The 19,762-nt window shown below is 28.9% G+C and overlaps 1 protein-coding gene across 1 annotated transcript; it reads left to right on the top strand.

Moving 5' to 3' along the window:
- The first annotated feature begins 11,519 nt into the window (after positions 1-11,519).
- Positions 11,520-14,142, top strand: LOC107456765 (uncharacterized). Its single transcript, XM_071179518.2, has one exon. It carries the CDS (start codon positions 12,319-12,321, stop codon positions 13,798-13,800), a length of 1,482 nt encoding a protein of 493 aa, XP_071035619.2. The 5' UTR covers positions 11,520-12,318; the 3' UTR covers positions 13,801-14,142.
- The last annotated feature ends 5,620 nt before the right edge of the window (positions 14,143-19,762 follow it).

Raw genomic sequence — 19,762 nt, 5'->3', positions numbered from 1 at the left:
AGGAAAATATGCTTAAATTCTCATGAAAAAAAAGACTTAATACTATAATTATTTTTTTTTACTATTAAATGTGTTAAGAAAACAATATAATGTGATAATTTCATTTTTTTACCTTTAGCGATGATATGGAAGAACTGAGTGCTGAAATAGAGCATTCTGAGTCTTCTACAACTGATGATGAAGATGTTGAATTTTCGGATAGGTAGTCTATTTAGCTTTTATTTCATTATTGCATTAATTGTCTTTAGTGAGATTTTAAATATTTAGTGATTTTCTGTATCGTATATTGAATAGTATTTATGTTGCCACTTTTGATGGAAACTTTAGAAAATAATTGTGTAGAATGATTTTTAAAAAAGGCAAATTGAAAAAATTTATGATAATCACAGTTTGATGATTTAAAATAAATTGAGCAAAATTCAGAAAAGTATGATTTAATTCTTATTAATAAAAGACATGCTATTATACTACATGTTAAGCTTGACTTGTTAACTATATAATATGGTAATTTTATTCTTTTTTATCTTCAGGGATGACTTGGTAGAAATGAGTGCTGAAATAGAGCAAAAAGAGTCATCTTCATCTGATGCTGAAGGTGTTGCTATAGTGAATAGGTAATTTATATAGTTTTAATATTATTGTGATTAAAAATTTTAAACAAAATTTCATAAACTTTGTAATTTTTAAAACAAATACTACTCTTTTGCACGCAAACTTTTTCAGTGGAATGAATAGAAAATATATATTTATAATTTATTTAAAAAGTGCAAACTGAATTAATTTGTTCTGATTAGACCTAGATGAATTACAAAAAAATAATTCACCTAGAGGAATTAACAAAAAATTTCAATTTTAATTATATATTCTTTGGAGCTATTCTATCACATTTTTTCACAAATTTGAGAAGCTCATTTTAACAGGGAATACATTTGTTAATCTTGAGATAATTATTCCATGCACTAATTTCTTTTCTTATTTTTAGCGAAAATATTGAGGAATTGCCGGCTGAAATTGAGCCTAAAGAGTCACAAGTGATTCTTGAAAAAGAGATTGGGGATATGAATGAGTAATTAAAATCATATTTTTAACTTACATAGAATGAGTCATCAATTAGTTAATACATCAGATTTAAATTTTTATGGTCCGAAATTATAATTTTATTTTATTCTAATTTTTTAAATTATTTTCTTCGAGAAACAAATAAACTACATTCTATTTCATTCATCTTGAAATAGAATAAATATTTTCCGCTTCCATTTTCATGAGATTTCTCTTAAACAGTGGCAGTATTTTTAATCCAAAATTCAAAACCCGATTTTCTGCACTAACGAAGTTTCGCACTCATAATTTTATTTTATTCATTGAATACAATTCCGTTTAGTGCAAATATATTTTTATATAAGAACGTTTTATCAATTTATCTACTTTATTATCTCAAAATAATCACAATCTAGAAATCATGATCTCGATAGATCAATTTTACTTTCTATTAAAAGATCTGTTGAGAGCTTTTACACCTTAAAGTTAGTTTTACTTCTTGCAGATTTTGCTATCTCAAAGTGTCCATACTTTTAAATTTTATTTTTCAAGAGCTATTCAATTAATTCTTTCAATTTCTGTGTTTTGTTTTTTAACATTTCTTAGATAAAATTTGGTTAAAAATTTGTTTTAAAACATTTTTCAAAAAGTTTAAACCATTTGTGTTTCTAAAAAATAATATTTAATTACAAAGAATAATATTTTGCGTAGAATAACTTTAGAATAAACTGTCTAAAATTGCCACCTTCCCTCTTATGAAAATAAAGGTTCCTATTCCGCCACAAGAAATGCATGTAAATAAACGTTTCTATATCTGATTTCAAAACTTTATAATTAATGCCTGTACAAATATTTTAGCACATTTGAGGAAAGTCACATAACTCTTTGCCGTCATGAAAATCTGATCTTGCAATAAAAAGTTAATACTGTGTTCAAGTTTTTATTTCTTCTCTTTTTAGCTAAAAGCGCATAAATTTTAATATTAAATTAATTTTCTTCTTTAATTTTAGTAGTGATAGAAGTGGCCATTGGTACTTCGAGATTGATTCGAGGGAAAGGAAAATACTGGCCAAGGCTAATAAAGTGAAAGAATCACTGGATATTGTGGTTGGATTAAAGAGGTATCTATTAATTGCTATCGATCTTATTTAAATAAGTGCATTACTTTGATTGTGAATTTAAACCACTAATATGATTTTCTATGTGCTTTAAAAGTATATTTTATAATTTATTTATTTAATTCCATGTCTTCTTTTTAAACTAAAGAAATTATAAATAGTAATCAAATATGCTAATAATAAAATAAGTAGTATAAATTGGCAATACGAGCAAAAGTTTAGAGAAAATTTTTTTAATTAAATTTATTGACACTATTTATGCACATGGTAAAGTATTAAAAATACATTTTCTTTAATTTTTCGCATTTTATATATTGACTAACTAAGTATGATGTTTTCCATGGACAATCGAGCATGATGTATTCATTTAGTAAACATGAGAAGCAATTTAAACATTTTTTAAAAATTATTTAAAAGAAATAGCTCTTGGAGATGCAACCATACAGCAAAATTTTTAATGGTGTCTAGAGTACGAAAAAAAAATTCATTATATATATTTGAATTTTTCTGATTTCAGCACGGCAACTATCGATATTTGGAAGGGGGGTAAAACTTCTAATCTGTCCTAAAATTTTTAAGTTAATTCAGAGAAAGTACGCTTTTATGAGCAATTTCTAGTACTGTTTGGACTAATTAATTAGTGTATTTAAAATAAGACACTACACTATACAAGGTTGTTTGATTACAAATTGTGACATTTTCCGTTACACTTCAAAAATAAAACATCAAGGTACATCTAGGTATCATATCTATTGTTCATAATTAAATTTATTTCTTAAATTACTTTATATTTCATTACGTATAATTTATTGTGCATGTTTTTCCAATTTATTAGATTCTATGATTTTGAATAATAAAATCAAATGTACTATGATTGTAACATTAAGAAACTTTTATGATAAGATTAAGGTATTTCAATGATTAAGGATAAGGTCAAGATTAGATTAACTTTGGATTTTGTTATAATAAGAAATAATGCAACGTTCTTTCTACAAATTCCTTGTCAAGCTTATTAGTTAACGCAATTATCAATAAAATTATTTTTTTAACAATATTTGTTGCAATTCTTTCAATTGCAAGTTTAATAGAAAAGAAATAATTAAATTCTGATGTAAATTTAAATACATAAGTAACTTTCTTGTGGATTGTTTAACAATAAATGGATTATTCCTTACAGCTGCGGAGATATTTCTCTTTTGACAAAAAGTCTGGAGGAAAAATTGATCCAAAACCCAGATTTTGCTGAGAAAAGAGAAAAGGCGAGAAAGAAAGAGAGGAGAAGTCTCCGTTACTTTGTGAGACGCCTATTTACTGGGTGTTTCATAAAGAAATATTAAAAAACAGAGTGAAACCGAAACTAGACATTTCCCGACTTTGGACTACCGAACTTAGACAAAATTTCTCAAATTTGTGACTCCAAAAGTACCCATTGTGACTCTGAAAGTATGCAATTTCTGAGTACAGGACTTTTCCTGACTGTGACATTTCCCGATTATGACTTTTCCCGACTGTGACAATTCCCGACCATGACAAAAAATTTCCGAATATGTGACTACAAAAGCATACATTTCCCGATTGTGTGACTTTTCGCATCTGTGTGAGTCTAATATTATGCATTAACCGACTAAAGACTCCCCAACAAAACGAAAACTACCGATTTTGTTATTCCAAAAGTATGCATTTCCAAATTGAAAGTCTCCCAATTATTTGGACAATTTCTGACCGTGTGATTCTAAAAACTGAAGACTTCACTAGATTTTTAAAATCTTAAATCAGTTAAGAGCAGCCGAATGTGAGAGAAATAAGTGATTTTTCAAAGTCATCATTACAAAACTGTATGACTCCAAAATTATAGAACATCACCAACTGCATGACAACCGAATATTACCATTTTTGATTGCAAGTTTTATCTTTATTTATTAAAAATTATTATATGCATGTAAAATCAACACTAAGATCAATAAATGAAACATGTTTAAAGCTTTGTCATGTTTTATTACTCTTATTATTCATAATTATTAAATTAATTTTTATTAAAAATGTATATTACTATTGTGTGTATTTAATAAGTCGAACAGATTTTTTTTAGCCTCAGGGTCTTCTCCAATTACTCGCTAACACCAGAAACTGTCGAGGCATCACTTAGCTAATTCATGTCATGCTTTTTGCCTCAAATTTATTTATAAACAATGAAATGTAGTACAATAAATTTCATAGCTGATTTTAATTTATTTTTTAACCCTGCTTTGCATTGTTCGTCAATTCTCTGAACTGCTTGTTCAGTTCTTTCCACATAACTTGTGCCTTTTATCTGTATTATCCATAGCAGGACTTAGTACCAATAGATTGACAAAAATCAAGTTGCAGTCATGGACTGATATTCACTCGTAAGCAAACACAATTTCGCAGTTTAATTAAATCAAATTTAATTAGAGATTTAAAAAAAAGTTAGGCAGTTCTTCTAGAAATATAAGACAAGAATAAGGTAATTACGAAAGATCGTATTTAAAAGAGATACATAACTGTTGCTGGTTTTCCAAAATTAAATTGCGCGGTGCAGTTAAAAACTTCATTAATCTATAAGTATTCGAAAAAAATTATAACGGTAACAATATTATTTTGATATCAAAGTATTTCCTTAGAAAGATACAAAATTTTCTAATGTTTAATGTAATGGTTTTGAAGTTGTGCTGCTTGAGATTCTTTTAAAAAAATTTTGGAGGCTGTGATGACATTTGCTTAAAAGCATAAAATTTGTAGAGATATATATTCAAGCAACCTCTCAGAAGAAATGCAGTAAATTCAATCAATTATCTCCATTTTATCTCTGAAATTGTCTAATCTGAAGAAGCCTTTTTTCTTTCGGCACATTTTAACTGTTAAATGTTGTTGCTTTCGCGCATGGCATGATACTCGTCTTTCACAAATACACACATATAAAAATCTGTAAAAATTTATTTCGTATGTAAAGAGAGGACTATTGAATATTAACTTAGACTTAATTATAGCTTAACTTAGAGAACTATTAAAGATTAACTTTCCATGAAAATCACTTAGTAACATTATAAGAAGTCAAGATGGTTGTGTGGTTAAGGCTCTCGTTGAAAAGAGCTAGATTTCGATCTTACTTGCAATAAGCTTAGATTGCTATATTGTTAGAGTTTGTCAATATATCTTCAAAATTAATTAACCAAATATAAAAAGTTGAGTACCCACCTATGGAACTCTTTTACCTAAAGGAAAATTAATCAAAAAATAATGTCTTATAATTACAAAAAAAAAATATCATTTAAGTTAAAAACAGTATAAAAAAAATTTTGAACTATGAAGTTTTGCAACATCTATACTTTTCAAAAAAAATGGATTAGTTATTTGAAAAATACAAAATTTAAACATCTGTTGAATAATTTAGGAAAAATACAATAAATGAAAAGTGATTTATATAAATTTTTAATTCTCAACATTTCTGAAATAGTCGTCATATCAGTTGAAAAAAACGTTACCTCAACGTTTTAATACAAATCTTAAATGCATTTATTGTTTACTGCAGAAGTTGAGTGAAATTGTAGAGAATGGTACACTGTAAAACATTCCGCATCAAATTACGATAAAAATTAACGGCAATCAGGCTGTCGATACATGTCACCCTAAAATTAATTTTTAACAGAATATGTTACGGATATAAAATCATATATACCATACATTTTATAGTAATATTTACCTTAAATTCACTAAATCATACTAATTAAAAAAAATATTACCGTAAAAATTACTTTATAATATTGTACGGTAAAAATGAATTTTACGGTGAAATGGATTTTACGGATTATACACCGAAAGCGCTGGTATCTTATTCCGTAATTTGATACGGAATTTTTTATAATGTCAGAAAGTGTAGGAAGTTTATTCAGTAAAAAATTTGTAATTTTTTTTACAGTGCAAAGGCTTTCAATAATTTCTTTAGTAAAATTTTTTTATGCAGATGCATTTTAACCCCTTCTCTTTTCAATTTACAAATTTATGTAAGCAAAAAATACTAAAAGAAATTACCTAATCTGTAATACATGTATTTAGGCAAAGAAAATAATTTTAAACCTGATTGATAGAACCTTTTATCGAGTATAGATTTTCTAATCATATGGGTTCATGCAAATAATCTATTATATGTTTTAGTAATATTCAAGCCCATTTCTGGTATAAAATACTCTTCTTCAATGCTTGCGTGAGAAAGTCGCAACAGTTTTCTGCAGAAAGCTCCTGTTTTTGCTTTCTTCACTTCTGACTGTTACTATAATAATTCAATTTTTGATTTAAATTTTAGATGCCAATTGGCTCAATAAAAAATGTGCGTTTTAGTTCATTGCACAACATTTTGTTTAAAATATATGTTTATTTTTATATTCCTGTCAAATTTCTTAACCTATGAAACTAGCCATCGATAGAGCGTTCACCTTTCAATGAGGTGAACCGGGGTTCGATCCCAGCGATGGCTGGTTGATACGAATTCCGCATTCGGCTTGCACCGACCACAGTGCTGACGTGAAATATCCTCAGTGGTAGACGGATCATGGGTAGGAGATCCCTTGCCGTCAGGCTAACCGTGGGAGTGGCTCGTGGTCTTCCTCACCATGTAACGCAAATGCGGGAAAGTTCATTCAAAAGTCCTCAACGAAGGCAAATTTCTCCTAATACTTGATCCAAGAGTTCCCTTGTCTTCTGGAGTGGGTTCAAAATTTCAAGGCTACGGAGTTGATCATTAGTAGTCGTATACCCAAAAATTGAGTCGGCTGTCAACGACGGTTATAAAAAAACCTATGAAACTACGCAGCGTAATATTTTTCAAACAATTTATTTCCTCTAATTTAACTTTTAGTTCAAATTTTCAATTTTTTAAGATCTGATTTTTATTACTTTTTGTATTTTTTTAGTAAACGAAACTTGAAATTGAGATATTTGCTTATGTAACTGCTCTCAAGAAAATATAATATAAAGAAAGCCTCTCATTAAAATATAATTATGATGGAAACTTTTATCGAATATTCAGCTTCCTTAATAATAATTCTTTTGTATAAAACTGACTCAACTTTAGTTTTCAATAAAATAGTGTTTTTCATTTATATAAATGAACCTAAATCTAAAACACATATTTTTTTAACATTTTTGTAAGTTATATTCTGTTCTTCATACATTTGACATGATGAAGATTTTGCTCTGGTCGACGATCAAATTTTTATTTAATCTAAAACTTTATGTACACTTACAAGTAAAAAAGGAAATGAAATGTTTCATATTCGACAATTCAAACAAAACTCAAGACAATTATAATTAAATACGGATATTTCTTGCATTTTTTTCAAGGGTTATTTCTTCCAAGAAATTGTTAGGACCACTATCTATAAATATAGAGGAGGGTTTAGAAAAAATCAAATAATAAAGAACTAAATAGAATGGAATCGACGAAATATTTTATATTCGTCTAATTCATCAAATATAAAGATAAGTATAATTAAATATGGATACTTATCATAGTTTTGCAAAAAGAAATTCTAGGAAACACTTAAGACCAGAATCAATGTAGAAAAACGATGGTTTTGAAAATATGCATTTCATTAAATATACAAATATGTGCACAAAAATATGTCTGTTAAATTTATTTAATTCTTTCATTAAATCGTGAATATATCTTGCTAAATTATGTAACTTTTTTTTATTAATTTAACTTTAAATTTTATCGAGAAAAAACTACTTGCTTTGAAAAATTGCTTTAATAACTAAATTTTCAATTGCTAATGAAAAATATTTTAGTGGTTGAGATTTTAAAAAGCACTTTATAGACCCACGATTTGAATAAAAAAGGAAAATGGTTTATGCTTTGATTAAAGATGAAAAGTACTTCATGCCCTGAAATTCTAGTTTCAGAACAAAACTGCTTTAATTAGCTAATTCTTGACTGCAAAGGAAATGCACAAAGTATTCTTAATGTATGATGGGAAAGAGAAATGTATTCAGTTTAGAAACAAATATAAGACGCATATTTATATACCAAATTGGATATACCAAACCAAATAAAACAATGAACCCAAGCATTCCTTCATTGTGTTACAAAATTATCTAGCTTTTATTATCACCAGCTGAGTTATTCACTAGGACTTAATTTTTATTTCAAAATTGAAAAAGAAATAAGTGAAAGATTCCATCACCCTGTGTTTTCGGTCAATATATATATTTTTTCGTTAGCTTCTCTTTTGATTGTTCATCATTTTTACACTTAAAATGAATTTTACCTCATTTTTTTCGTAAAAAATTTAGCTATTTATTCCCTGAATTTGCGCAAATTATTTTTAAAAAAATAGGCACCATTGGTAGCTCAATATTAACCCTATAGTAAAATTTGTATGTCTTTTTAGTTATTCCTCACAAATTGATACTTATATAAGCACACATGCCATGCATAATGAAAAAATCAAAATGCAAAAAAAAAAAAATTTTTACACTTTCTCAATTAAATAAATACCTAAAAAACTATTTTGTCAACTAATTTAATTTTTCAAAAGTTATATTTTTGCGAAGTTATAATGGTGTAATCGTTTCAAAATATATAATGTCATCTCTTCATTAGAAATACTAACAAAGCAATTTATCGAAAAAAATCATCTGTTCTGCGAATTTGCCTGAATTAAAAATGTTTTTCAATCACTAGAACCTTATAAAAAAGTTGCTTTATGCTTTAACATTAAATTTGACTCTTGAAGAGTTTCATAAGTTACTTAAAAAAATAAAAGTTATAGAGAGGTACATATATTCAAGCCACCTCTCTGATCGCATTCAATCAATTTGCTCGATTTTTTCTCTGAAGCTGCCTAATCTTAAGAGGCCTATTTTCTTTCAATAGATCTCAACTGCTAAGTACTGTTGTTTTCGCTTATGACAGGATATAATATTAATTTAATAAAATAATATTAATTTAATTGCATAAATATTAATTTAATTAAATAATATTAATTTAATTACATCCAATTTTAAAATTTAAAATTTTATAAATTATATAATGATTACAATAATATTAATTTAATTACAAAGATTCTGTGACTTTACAGTAAATATTACCGTAATTTGATCCGGTTGTTTTTACAGTGTGTTTAAAAATCCAATCTTTAGATAAAAAGTTTCAAAAGGTGTGCTGATTTTTATTTTGTGCAGTATACATGGAGTTTGCTGTTGTTATTTTTTATGTTACTTGCCAACCAGCAAGACTGCTTAGTAAAATACAGCAAATTTAAGGCATAGGATGCGTTTCTTGTTTTTCAGTGGCGCCTTCTATGGCCAAGAATACGACTTTAACGACACACACGTCACCGTCCCGTTTTATAGGGCGGATCCATTCATTTATCCATTTATTCATCCACATATCGTAATTTTTATCTCATTCAGAGAACGATCAATCTCCAATTCAGTACCGTCAGAGGTATTGATTTGTTATGAGAACATGTGGGACTTTGTGACCAGACAAATTTAACGTGCGCCAGTCACCAATTACTACACGAAGAGTCTTTGGCAGGGGGGGGGATCAAACTCACGTTCTCTTGGACACAGGCCCAACCTAACGTCCTGCCAACCAGGCCAAAGAGAGTCTTCCTCAAACTATTAAATAAGAATTTTTTATTTTTATTTTGGACGTTGATGATTAGCTTTGTATATTTTTGGATGATTTTTGAAAGATTCGTAAAATACAACATAGAAGTTTAGTGTATTTTTATCTAAGAAATTGGAAAAGCTAACAGGCTGGATTTTTTTAGAAAAAAAAAGCTTACCTTTTTTAATTTTTTCCTGATAACACCTATATTATATATTTTAAACTGATCTAAAGTTCATTTTCTTTAACACTTGTCGAATTGCCAAAATTATTTTTATTAAAAGTACTTAAAAACCGTGTTCTTTGCCAAGTACTTTGTAAAAATGTGGTCTTTCTTAAGACAGGATTTGACAAAAATATATCAAGGGTAAAATTTATCAAATAATTTATTTACCATCCATTTACTTTAAAAATAGAAATCGCAACACTTTAAATACTTTTGCATTTTTTCATTAATATTTTCGGAGTCATTAAATGTATCTTAAATAGAAAGTATCTTTAACAGCTTAGAGTTACAAACCGAAATGGAAAAAGTAACAATTCGATGGTTTTTCTTCTAATTAAACGACGACATCCAAAGCGTGAAAGACTTTTCAATTTTTCGACGACTTCTTATCAGTTCAGAATTGAAAAGTCTTGATTGATTCCTTTGTGATTGCAATAATTTTGAAGCAGCATCAAGACACATTAGAGTGCCCATTTACGAACAGAAGCTGTCAACAAGTAAGCTTTTAAGTCCCCTCTTTAGATAAACTCTAAAGGGTTCATTGTAGACCTCGCCAAAACTTCAGCTGTCAAGATTTTTTTATGAAACCATTTTTCATTATTAATTTTGCCTTGCAATTGTTATCTTCGCATCTCCAATAAATTGTGTCGCCCTTATATTTTTGATATATATTGTAGAGATAATTTTTGTAAAGCAAGAGATTAACATTTATGGAAGATTTTATATATTTTAACTCAGATATTTTCGAAAATGACTAAAAAAACGGTGAACGGTATATGTTAATGAGAGCATAAGTAAACGATGGTAAGGGGAAAATGTTTTTCCCTTTCAAGTTGTTTTCCTGGAAAAAAGGATTCTGTCCCCTATATAAAATCCCTCTATGGAAATAGTACCCTCCCCCTACAAACGGACCCTCGGTGCCACAGGTGCACATCATTAATTATCTTTTAGGTCTGAAATGGGTTAGTTAGTCCCGCAGTGGACTGATCGCTAAGACACGGTTCTCAGCAGATCACCGAAGTCAAGCATCACTGGCTATGGTCAGTGTGCGGGTGGGTGACCACTTGGATCAGTTTGAGTAGGGACCGAGGGTGTGCGGTATTGGTCCTCGTTAAACTGTGCCACCGTAAAGTGCTCGACTTCGCGCGCAGGTCGTCGGACTACCGAAACGGGGATGCCATCCCCTCCGCAGAGGATCAAAATTGTGATGGCATGTCTTCGGATCATCCTCCGGGATGTTTCCCAGACCGTCGCCAATAGCCCATTGTGCAGCTCTAGTGTGACGTAAATTAACAACAACAACAACTGAAATGGGTTAGGTGAAAAGAAGGGGACACCGTATAGAATAGACTCCGGGGAATAGTGACGTCACCGTTCGCGTTCGAATTCTGCGAGGTTTGGGGTCATGATGAAAGGAGGGTGAAGGGCAAAAGGCATGGAACCGGTCTTCTCCCCAGATGGCGTCTTTGAGCGCTGCGCACCGCACATAAAGTCAGCCATTCATTGTATGGAATTTGCTATCTATTTAGCCTCGAATAAGGCTTCGAAGAAATCCTTATTAATGAATATAGCAAGCTATAAGCTGAAAAAAAGATCTCTTCTCATTATACATCACTCATGAATTAGTCAATCATTCCAATTTAATAATCGAAGCATTGATGTAGATGAGTTAGGAAATCCTTTATCCGAATATGAAAAAATGTGTTCTAAATTTGAATATCATGTTAAACAGAAATTCTTGCTTTAATATGTGTGAAATATATTAATTGATTTTAGATTGTTTATGCTAAGATACTAACACAATGTTTGTTGAATAGACATTGGCAATGTATGAAAGAAAATACTTCAAAGCAATAAATGACAAAAAGTGTTTTTAAATAATGTAAAAGCTTAATTTCTATAAACTGTTGACCTGTTACAGATCTTGTTCGTATAAGTCTACAAATACAGACATTATCATTGCAAATATTATTTAGAGTTTCCTTGTACTCGTGACTATGCATTTAAAACTTTGGTGCAAAAGTTATTTCGGCAGTTTGTGTTAAAGTGTATAAATTTGTAAACAGTCTCTGAGAATCTCTTCATAATGTTTATGTGAAAAGTGTGTAACTTATGAAATATGAGTTTTCATAGAAAAGTAATCTAACAGTCAGACTTATACTGGTTAATAACTTGACTCTTGTAATATACGTAATAATAGTTTTTCACCAAGAAGTAATGTGACTGAATACAGTCATGTTCATACTGCTGTGAAGCCTCATTCCTGTAGCATATGCAATAACAGTTTTTCCCATAGAAGTTACATGACTAAACGAAATCGTGTTCAAATGGGTGATAAACCTTTTTCGTGTAGTATATGTAATAAGAGTTTTTCACAAAGAATTAATCTAACTATGCACAATCGTGTTCATACTGGTGAGAAACCTTTCTCTTGTAGTATATGTAATAAAAGTTTTTCAAACAGAATTAATCTGACTCATCACAGTTATGTTCATACTGGGGAGAAACCTTATCCTTGTAGTTTATGTAATAAGAGTTTTTCACAAAGAATTAATCTAACTATACACACTCGTGTTCACACTGGTGAGAAGCCTTTTTCTTGCAGTATATGTAATAAAAGTTTTTCAAACAGAAGTAATCTGACTCATCACAGTTATGTTCATACTGGGGAGAAACCTTATTCTTGTAGTATATGTAATAAGAGTTTTTCACAAAGAATTAATTTAACTATACACACTCGTGTTCACACTGGTGAGAAGCCTTTTTCTTGTAGTATATGTAATAAAAGTTTTTCAAACAGAAGTAATCTGACTCATCACAGTTATGTTCACACTGGTGAGAAACCTTTTTCTTGTAGTATATGTAATAAGATTTTTTCAAACAGAAGTGAACTGACTAAACACAGTTATGTCCATACTGGTGAGAAACCTTATTCTTGTAGTATATGTAATAAGAGTTTTTCACAAAGAATTAATCTAACTATACACAACCGTGTTCATACTGGTGAAAAACCTTTTTCTTGTAGTATATGTAATAAAAGTTTTTCACAAAGAAGTTGTCTGTCAAGACACAGTTATGTTCATACTGGGAAGAAACCTTATTCTTGTAGTATATGTAATAAGAGTTTTTCACAAAGAATTAATCTAATTGTACACACTCGTGTTCACACTGGTGAGAAACCTTTTTCATGTAGTATATGTAATAAGAGTTTTTCAAACAGAAGTGATCTGACTAAACACAGTTATGTTCATACTGGTGAGAAACCTTATTCTTGTAATATATGTAACAAGAGTTTTTTACATAGACATGAATTGACTGATCACGATCGAGTTCACACTGGTGAGAAACCTTTTTCCTGTAGTATATGTAATAAGAGTTTTTCAAACAGAAGTGATCTGACTAAACACAGTTATGTTCATACTGGGAAGAAACCTTATTCTTGTAGTATATGTAATAAGAGTTTTTCACAAAGAATTAATCTAATTGTACACACTCGTGTTCACACTGGTGAGAAACCTTTTTCCTGTAGTATATGTAATAAGAGTTTTTCAAACAGAAGTGATCTAACCAAACACAGTCGTGTTCATACTGGTGAGAAACCTTTTTCCTGCAGTATATGTAATAAGAGTTTTTCACAAAGAAGTAGTCTAACTGAACACTATCGTGTTCACACTGGTGAGAAACCTTATTCTTGTAGTATATGCAATAAAAAATTTTCATATAGAAATTGTCTGACCGAGCATTTTCGTGTTCATACTAGTGAGAAACCTGATTCTTGTTGTTAATTCTTAGAGTTTATCTCTATAAAGGAATTTTATGCTCATTGTTCTGTTCATACTACCGACTAACTTTTTTTTTGTAAGATTATTCACATAATGTTTAAATACTACCATAACTTGTATATAAGTATAATATTATGTTCATAAGGATAGTATAACCTGATAAATAAACCTGTTCATGAGTATTATTGTATTGTTTTTGTTCCAAATTAGACAATTAAGGGTAATATTAACTTTTGGCAATAAGTAGCATGCAACACCCCTCATATTTCCAAGTAAGGATTGCCAATTTACCCACCCCCCACACTGTAATAGAAAATTAGTAATAAAGGATGTTTTGATTAATTATTTTTATTTTTTATGTTATTTTATTTAGCGGGTCTCAATGTTGATTTATGTAAATAAATAAGGAAATGTTAAGTTTTTCCTTCTGATTCCTTACTTTTGAAGTGCGTAAGCTTCAAATCATTAAACATGATTTTTCCATCTAAAGCATGATTTTTTTTCCAACCTGAACAAGTATATAATCTCTAAATCATTATTTTTAAAGTGTGAGAATTATTTATTTAATTAATATTTAATAATTAAATTTATTTTTTATTTAATTGATTATTTTCTATATAATTATTTTTTTCAATAATTATAATTATATAATAATTATAATTATTATATAAAAAGATATTTATTATTATTATTATGAAAAAATATATTTATTATTATTATTGTTATAAAAAAATATATTTATTATTATAAAAAAATATATTTTTTTTTAAAAATATATAAATTATAAAAATAATTATAATTATTTTTTATATAATTAAATTTAATTTATTATTTAATAATTAGATTTAATTATTATTTAATAAGTATTATTTAATTACAGTTATTTTTTTAATAATTAAATTTAATTTTTAATATTAATTACATTAATTGGGATTACCTGTTATTAAATTGTCATAACTGCTTTTTGTTGCTATTTATTAGTCATAACTAATATGCATTCAAAGTTAAATCAGACATATTAGTTATGATTGTGAATTAACTGTGAAAGCATATTAGTTATAATCAATTAATAGCAAAGTAAATAAAGAAATGCATTTAGACTGTGCGATTTATATCATAAATTTGTAAGAATTAAATAAAATATTTGAAATATTTAAGGTCACAAGAAGTATATTTTGCAATTTCTGAAAAATTTGTGAATTCTACCTATATTTCTGTTTTATTTATTTATTTCTTTTTTTTTTGCTCTAAGTAATGTCATTTTTTAAACCACTTATATTTAAATAATGTAAACTTGATGAAATATTTTTCAATTCTGTATAATTTTTTTAATAGCACCAAAATTACAACTGTTGAAGAAAATAATGAAATGAAAAAAGTATAATGAGTGAGCTTAATTATAAAGATATGTGATTGTCATCAGTTATGTACTTTAAAAAAAAAAGACATTAAAAGGAGTCTCGTTATTACTTAGTTATTCTGTACCATAGCTAATAGTTTTTTCTAATCCTAATAAAAGGAGGGAAGAAACTAGTTTTTTTTAAAAAATAAGCATTTCTAGGAAGTTCAAAAAATAAAATTCTATATTCAGTGAATACTGTTTACAGAATCTTTCATTATTAACCAAGTTCTATTTTAATTTATGAAAGAAAAATTTTTCATCATAATGAATTTGTGTACAATTCATGAAGTCATTAAATTTCCCCTAATTCTTAAAAAAGGTCTTAAATCAGAGATCATAATCAATAAATAAACATAAAAGAATCCTTAAAAAAAGTGGAATATATATCAAGTCAACTGATGTCCTCAACCACAGCTAAAAATCGCTTCAAAGCCAGTACTGAGGATAAAGGCTTACAAAATTTGGCTTACAAAAAAAAAGGCTTACAAAAAAAGGTTTGTCTATTCAGAGAATATCGTCTGCACTTTTGTGCAGACGATAGACAAACCTTTTTTTCGACTCATATGGATTTCTGTAACACAACATATAAGGGGTTGCCAACATCTGGGAAATACGGTCACAATAATTTGGCTATCCGCAGTTTAAACCGTTTAATGTTCATTTTTTTTTTTTTTTTTTTTTTTTTGTGCGTGTTTTGCCATATCTCGGGAACTTTTTAATCGAATCGGAAAATTTTAGCACGCAATTGTAAAATTCATTTCTCTAAAAATAGTTCCATTCAAAAAGTGACTTTTAGTAAATATTTATTTAATAATAGTCTTAAAAAAATTTAATTGTTGGGTAAAACATTTTTTATATCGAATTTCACATGGCAAAATTTGAGCCAAATCTGTTGAATAGTTCTTGAGAAATAGAATTTTAAGGAAGTTGTATATTTAAAACTCGATCAGACATAAAAACTTACATATTCTGGATAAACATATATATTTCTTTTTACATATTTAGATTCTTCACCTTCAAAATATAGGGGGTAACTGCAATCTGGAAATTGTGACTGTAGCAGTTTAGTCAGGAGTGCGGATGAAAATGTGATACACTTAATATTAACTTCACTATTGGAAATTAAAGACAATACTAATGTGACTGACTTTACTATTGTGGCTGCCCCTTATACTTTGGGGGTCAGAAAATTCTGAATTTGTCGAAAAGAAGGTATGTTTCAGATGATTATTAACGAAGTGCCATTTTTCGAGATTTCAATTTGCAAAAATTCTGATAGAACACAAAATGGAATAATATAATTTTCCACGTGTTCCCTAAAGTAAATGAACAACTATGTAAGAATGGCTTCAATGTTGCAAAAGAAATGACCCAGTTAATATAAGATATGCAGTAATCATTTCCTGAAAAAAGATTATGAAGATGATATGAGAAATCGTTTGCTTAGATTGCTAATTAGAATGATTTTAAAATCTGCTGCAATAACGAGAGTAAATTTTCAATTTTATTCTTTAGAAACAAGTTCTTCTCGGTAAGAAAGATTGAATAAACTCAAAGTGTTGGCTCGTGCATTGGACAAATTAAAAATTCTATGCCCAAAGCAAAGCTATTTAAATACTATGAATGAAAATTTTTTAAGTACATCAAACTGTGATAAATGATACAAATTAGAAGCAGAATTTAAAGTTCTAAAAGGAAGATAAAATTGAAACTTGAGATTTAGAGCTCTGAAAGAAAGAGAAAATTGAAACTTGAGAAAAGGATTACAAAAATAAGGAAGAAATAAAGTTTAAAACATATCAGTTCATCAAAGAAACAGTGGATCGCATCCAGAAAAAAATTCTGAGAAAAAAAAAATTATGAGTAAAGAAGGGAATTGTTGAAAGTAGAACAAGCTTAAATAATAAAATGATATAAATAATTAATAGTTAAAAATTTTCTAAGTTCCTAACATATTCTTAAATGTAGTTATTCTAAATATTTATGCTCTTTTTTTTTCAATTATATTCTCTTAAATTTAAGTAAGCAATTGTAAAATTTCTAATATTATTATGAATTTGAATTATTATTTTGTTCCAGTAGTTAGCGTTTAAGATTGTTGTTTCCTAATGATTGAGAATCAACAAATTGCCATCACCAGCATATTTTATAATCAGAATTCTAAATTTAACCCAACTTTACAAATTATTGTTATCGAACAATATGTAGCTAAAGAGTGTCGATTTATGCTTTAGTTTTTATTAATAATAAAAGTTAAAATTGAAAACTTTAAAATAAAGTATTTATAGCGTCCTTTACGACAACTGTAAAATATTTTTATTAGTTTAAAATGGTATTTTTTATTTATATTATATTCAAGAAAAAATTTTTGAATTATGTTTTTGAATGGAAATAATGTGTTAATTGTGTAAAGTTTGAAAGCTAATATCAAGAAGCGATCAAACTTATTTTTACAGAGGGAATGATACATAGTTTTGATAATTTCTTTACTTGCGATCTCCGAGATCTGTGTGCGGTTTTACGTCATGAGGAGAGAAATCGCAGCTTCAGCTCTCAGAGAGGATAATGAACCAGCCCTTTTCTTTTCTTTAGCCCTGGCAGATTTGAGGATCAAAAGTTTCTGACGGTATAAATATCTTATCTAGATATGCAAGAGTTCAAATATCAACCAGACCATTTTGGAAACGATCTGTCAACCTCTGAAAAGTTGCAGAGGCATTTTTTAGTCAAATACTTAAATGAAAAAAAAAAATTTAAAAAGTAGTTTTTAATACTTTTAGGATGAAAAAATTCAAACTGCAATATTTTTGCTTTATTGAAAAAAAGTTTTTAGTACAAATATTTTCGTGACAATTTACGAAAAATTCCGACACAAGGTTTATGTAAGGTAACATGCTTTCTGGAAGAGTCTGAGGGAGATTCACATTTTTGAAATAAGTCAACACTCTATTTCTTGCTTTAAAATTTCCTTTTTAGCTGGTTGAAGCAATAAAGAAGTCAATGGAAATAAAAATTTGACCACCGAAGCCGACGTTTTCTAGGGTTACAGTCCTCGGAAGCCATAAAATAAAACCTTTTATTTATTTTATTGAAATTACATACATTTGCTGACTTGTGTGCTCAATATAGGCTTATAAGTCATTGTCAAGTAGAAAATACAGATAGAACAATTCAGAGAAAGACATCACAAAGAATACATCCAGGGTTACGGCGGGATTCGAACCCGCTACCTCCACGCTTAACAGAGCGTTTGGACCGGCGATACCGCTCGGCCAGGGAGGCCCCATATAACCTTTTCTATTGAGAGAGAGGACAATTGCCAGATTTACTCACTCAGTACCCCGAAAGTTTTGTAGAAGTCCAGGAAAAATACATAAAAAACAAATCAGAAAAGAAATATCAACAAAAATTTGAGAAAATAAAAACTCACATTAAACCGGTCAAACAGCGATTTCATAAACAAACTAAATGCAAAAGAAACTCTAAATCAAAAGAAGCCGGTGTCATTCTGTAAGGTAGCACACAAATGGGAAGACGATTTACCGTATCTATTCTATGTTCTATACACGGTGTTGTTTCTTCCTCTGGACAGAAGCTTTTCCAAGTAGTGCATTAAGTTGGTTCCTCTTTTGCAGTAAAAGGTAGGTTCCATCATTCTTCACATAACGGACAAGGATTGGGTACATTTTATACTGCTAAAAGAGCATTGAGGTGTGTCTATAAAGTTATATCTTTGCTAAGAGGATTCAGAAAAATACCAGTATCTTTTATTGAGATCCAGTACGATACCAACAGCAATTAAAAAGTCCACGCCAATATTAGTTCGATAGCCCTTGACGTTTTTTAATACTATCAGTTCAGTTACGCAACTTTACCTTACAAGCTTTTGTCCACATTTGTGGTGAGAATGTTTTTTGAAGAACTCCATCTGCCAAAGTCATATAAATTGTTTTAGATTCAAAATTAGGACCCATTTTGTTTAAGGTAATTACATATTTTCCCACCTGCCAAAGAGTGTGCAGTGTCGGCACATACAGCCGCTCTGTTGTGGCAAATTGAAATTTCAATACTGCTTGTGGGATTTTCTTCCATGGAAAAACTATAAAAATATTAAAATTTGCATCTTTTCAGTCCTGAGCGTTGTTGTAAAATTTAATTTTATGTTTAATAATATAGCCATATAGTTGGATATATCCTCAATTTTGAGGTCCTTTTTTAAAACGTTGCTGTTTATTGCCCGAGGGGCACCTAGCATAGTTCGAATAAGTTTCCCTTCAAAATTTAAAAGTTTCTTTTTCAAGTTGTTTTGCCATAGTCGAGACTGCAGGGCAGGCATAGGTTAATATGAGCCTAATGACTTGCAGATAGATTGATCCAGTACGATACCAACAGCAATTAAAAAGTGCAAGCCAAGATTAGTTCGATAGCCCTTGACGTTTTTTAACACTATTCAGTTCAGTTACATAACTTTACAAGCTTTTGTCCACATTTGTGGTCGTGAGAATGTTTTTTGAAGAACTCCATCTGCCAAAGTCATATAAATTGTTTTAGATTTAAAGTTAG

Source organism: Parasteatoda tepidariorum, chromosome 1, assembly GCF_982258835.1.
Source record: "Parasteatoda tepidariorum strain Cologne lab strain chromosome 1, Ptep-v5.0, whole genome shotgun sequence".
Taxonomy (NCBI): domain Eukaryota; kingdom Metazoa; phylum Arthropoda; class Arachnida; order Araneae; family Theridiidae; genus Parasteatoda; species Parasteatoda tepidariorum.
The sequence above is the reverse complement of the archived record's forward strand: the minus strand, read 5'-3'. Positions and strand labels throughout refer to the sequence as shown.

Bases quoted from the DNA above. Each gene is read 5' to 3' on its own strand.
- LOC107456765 (XM_071179518.2), top strand. From the start codon at position 12,319: ATGACTAAACGAAATCGTGTTCAAATGGGTGATAAACCTTTTTCGTGT.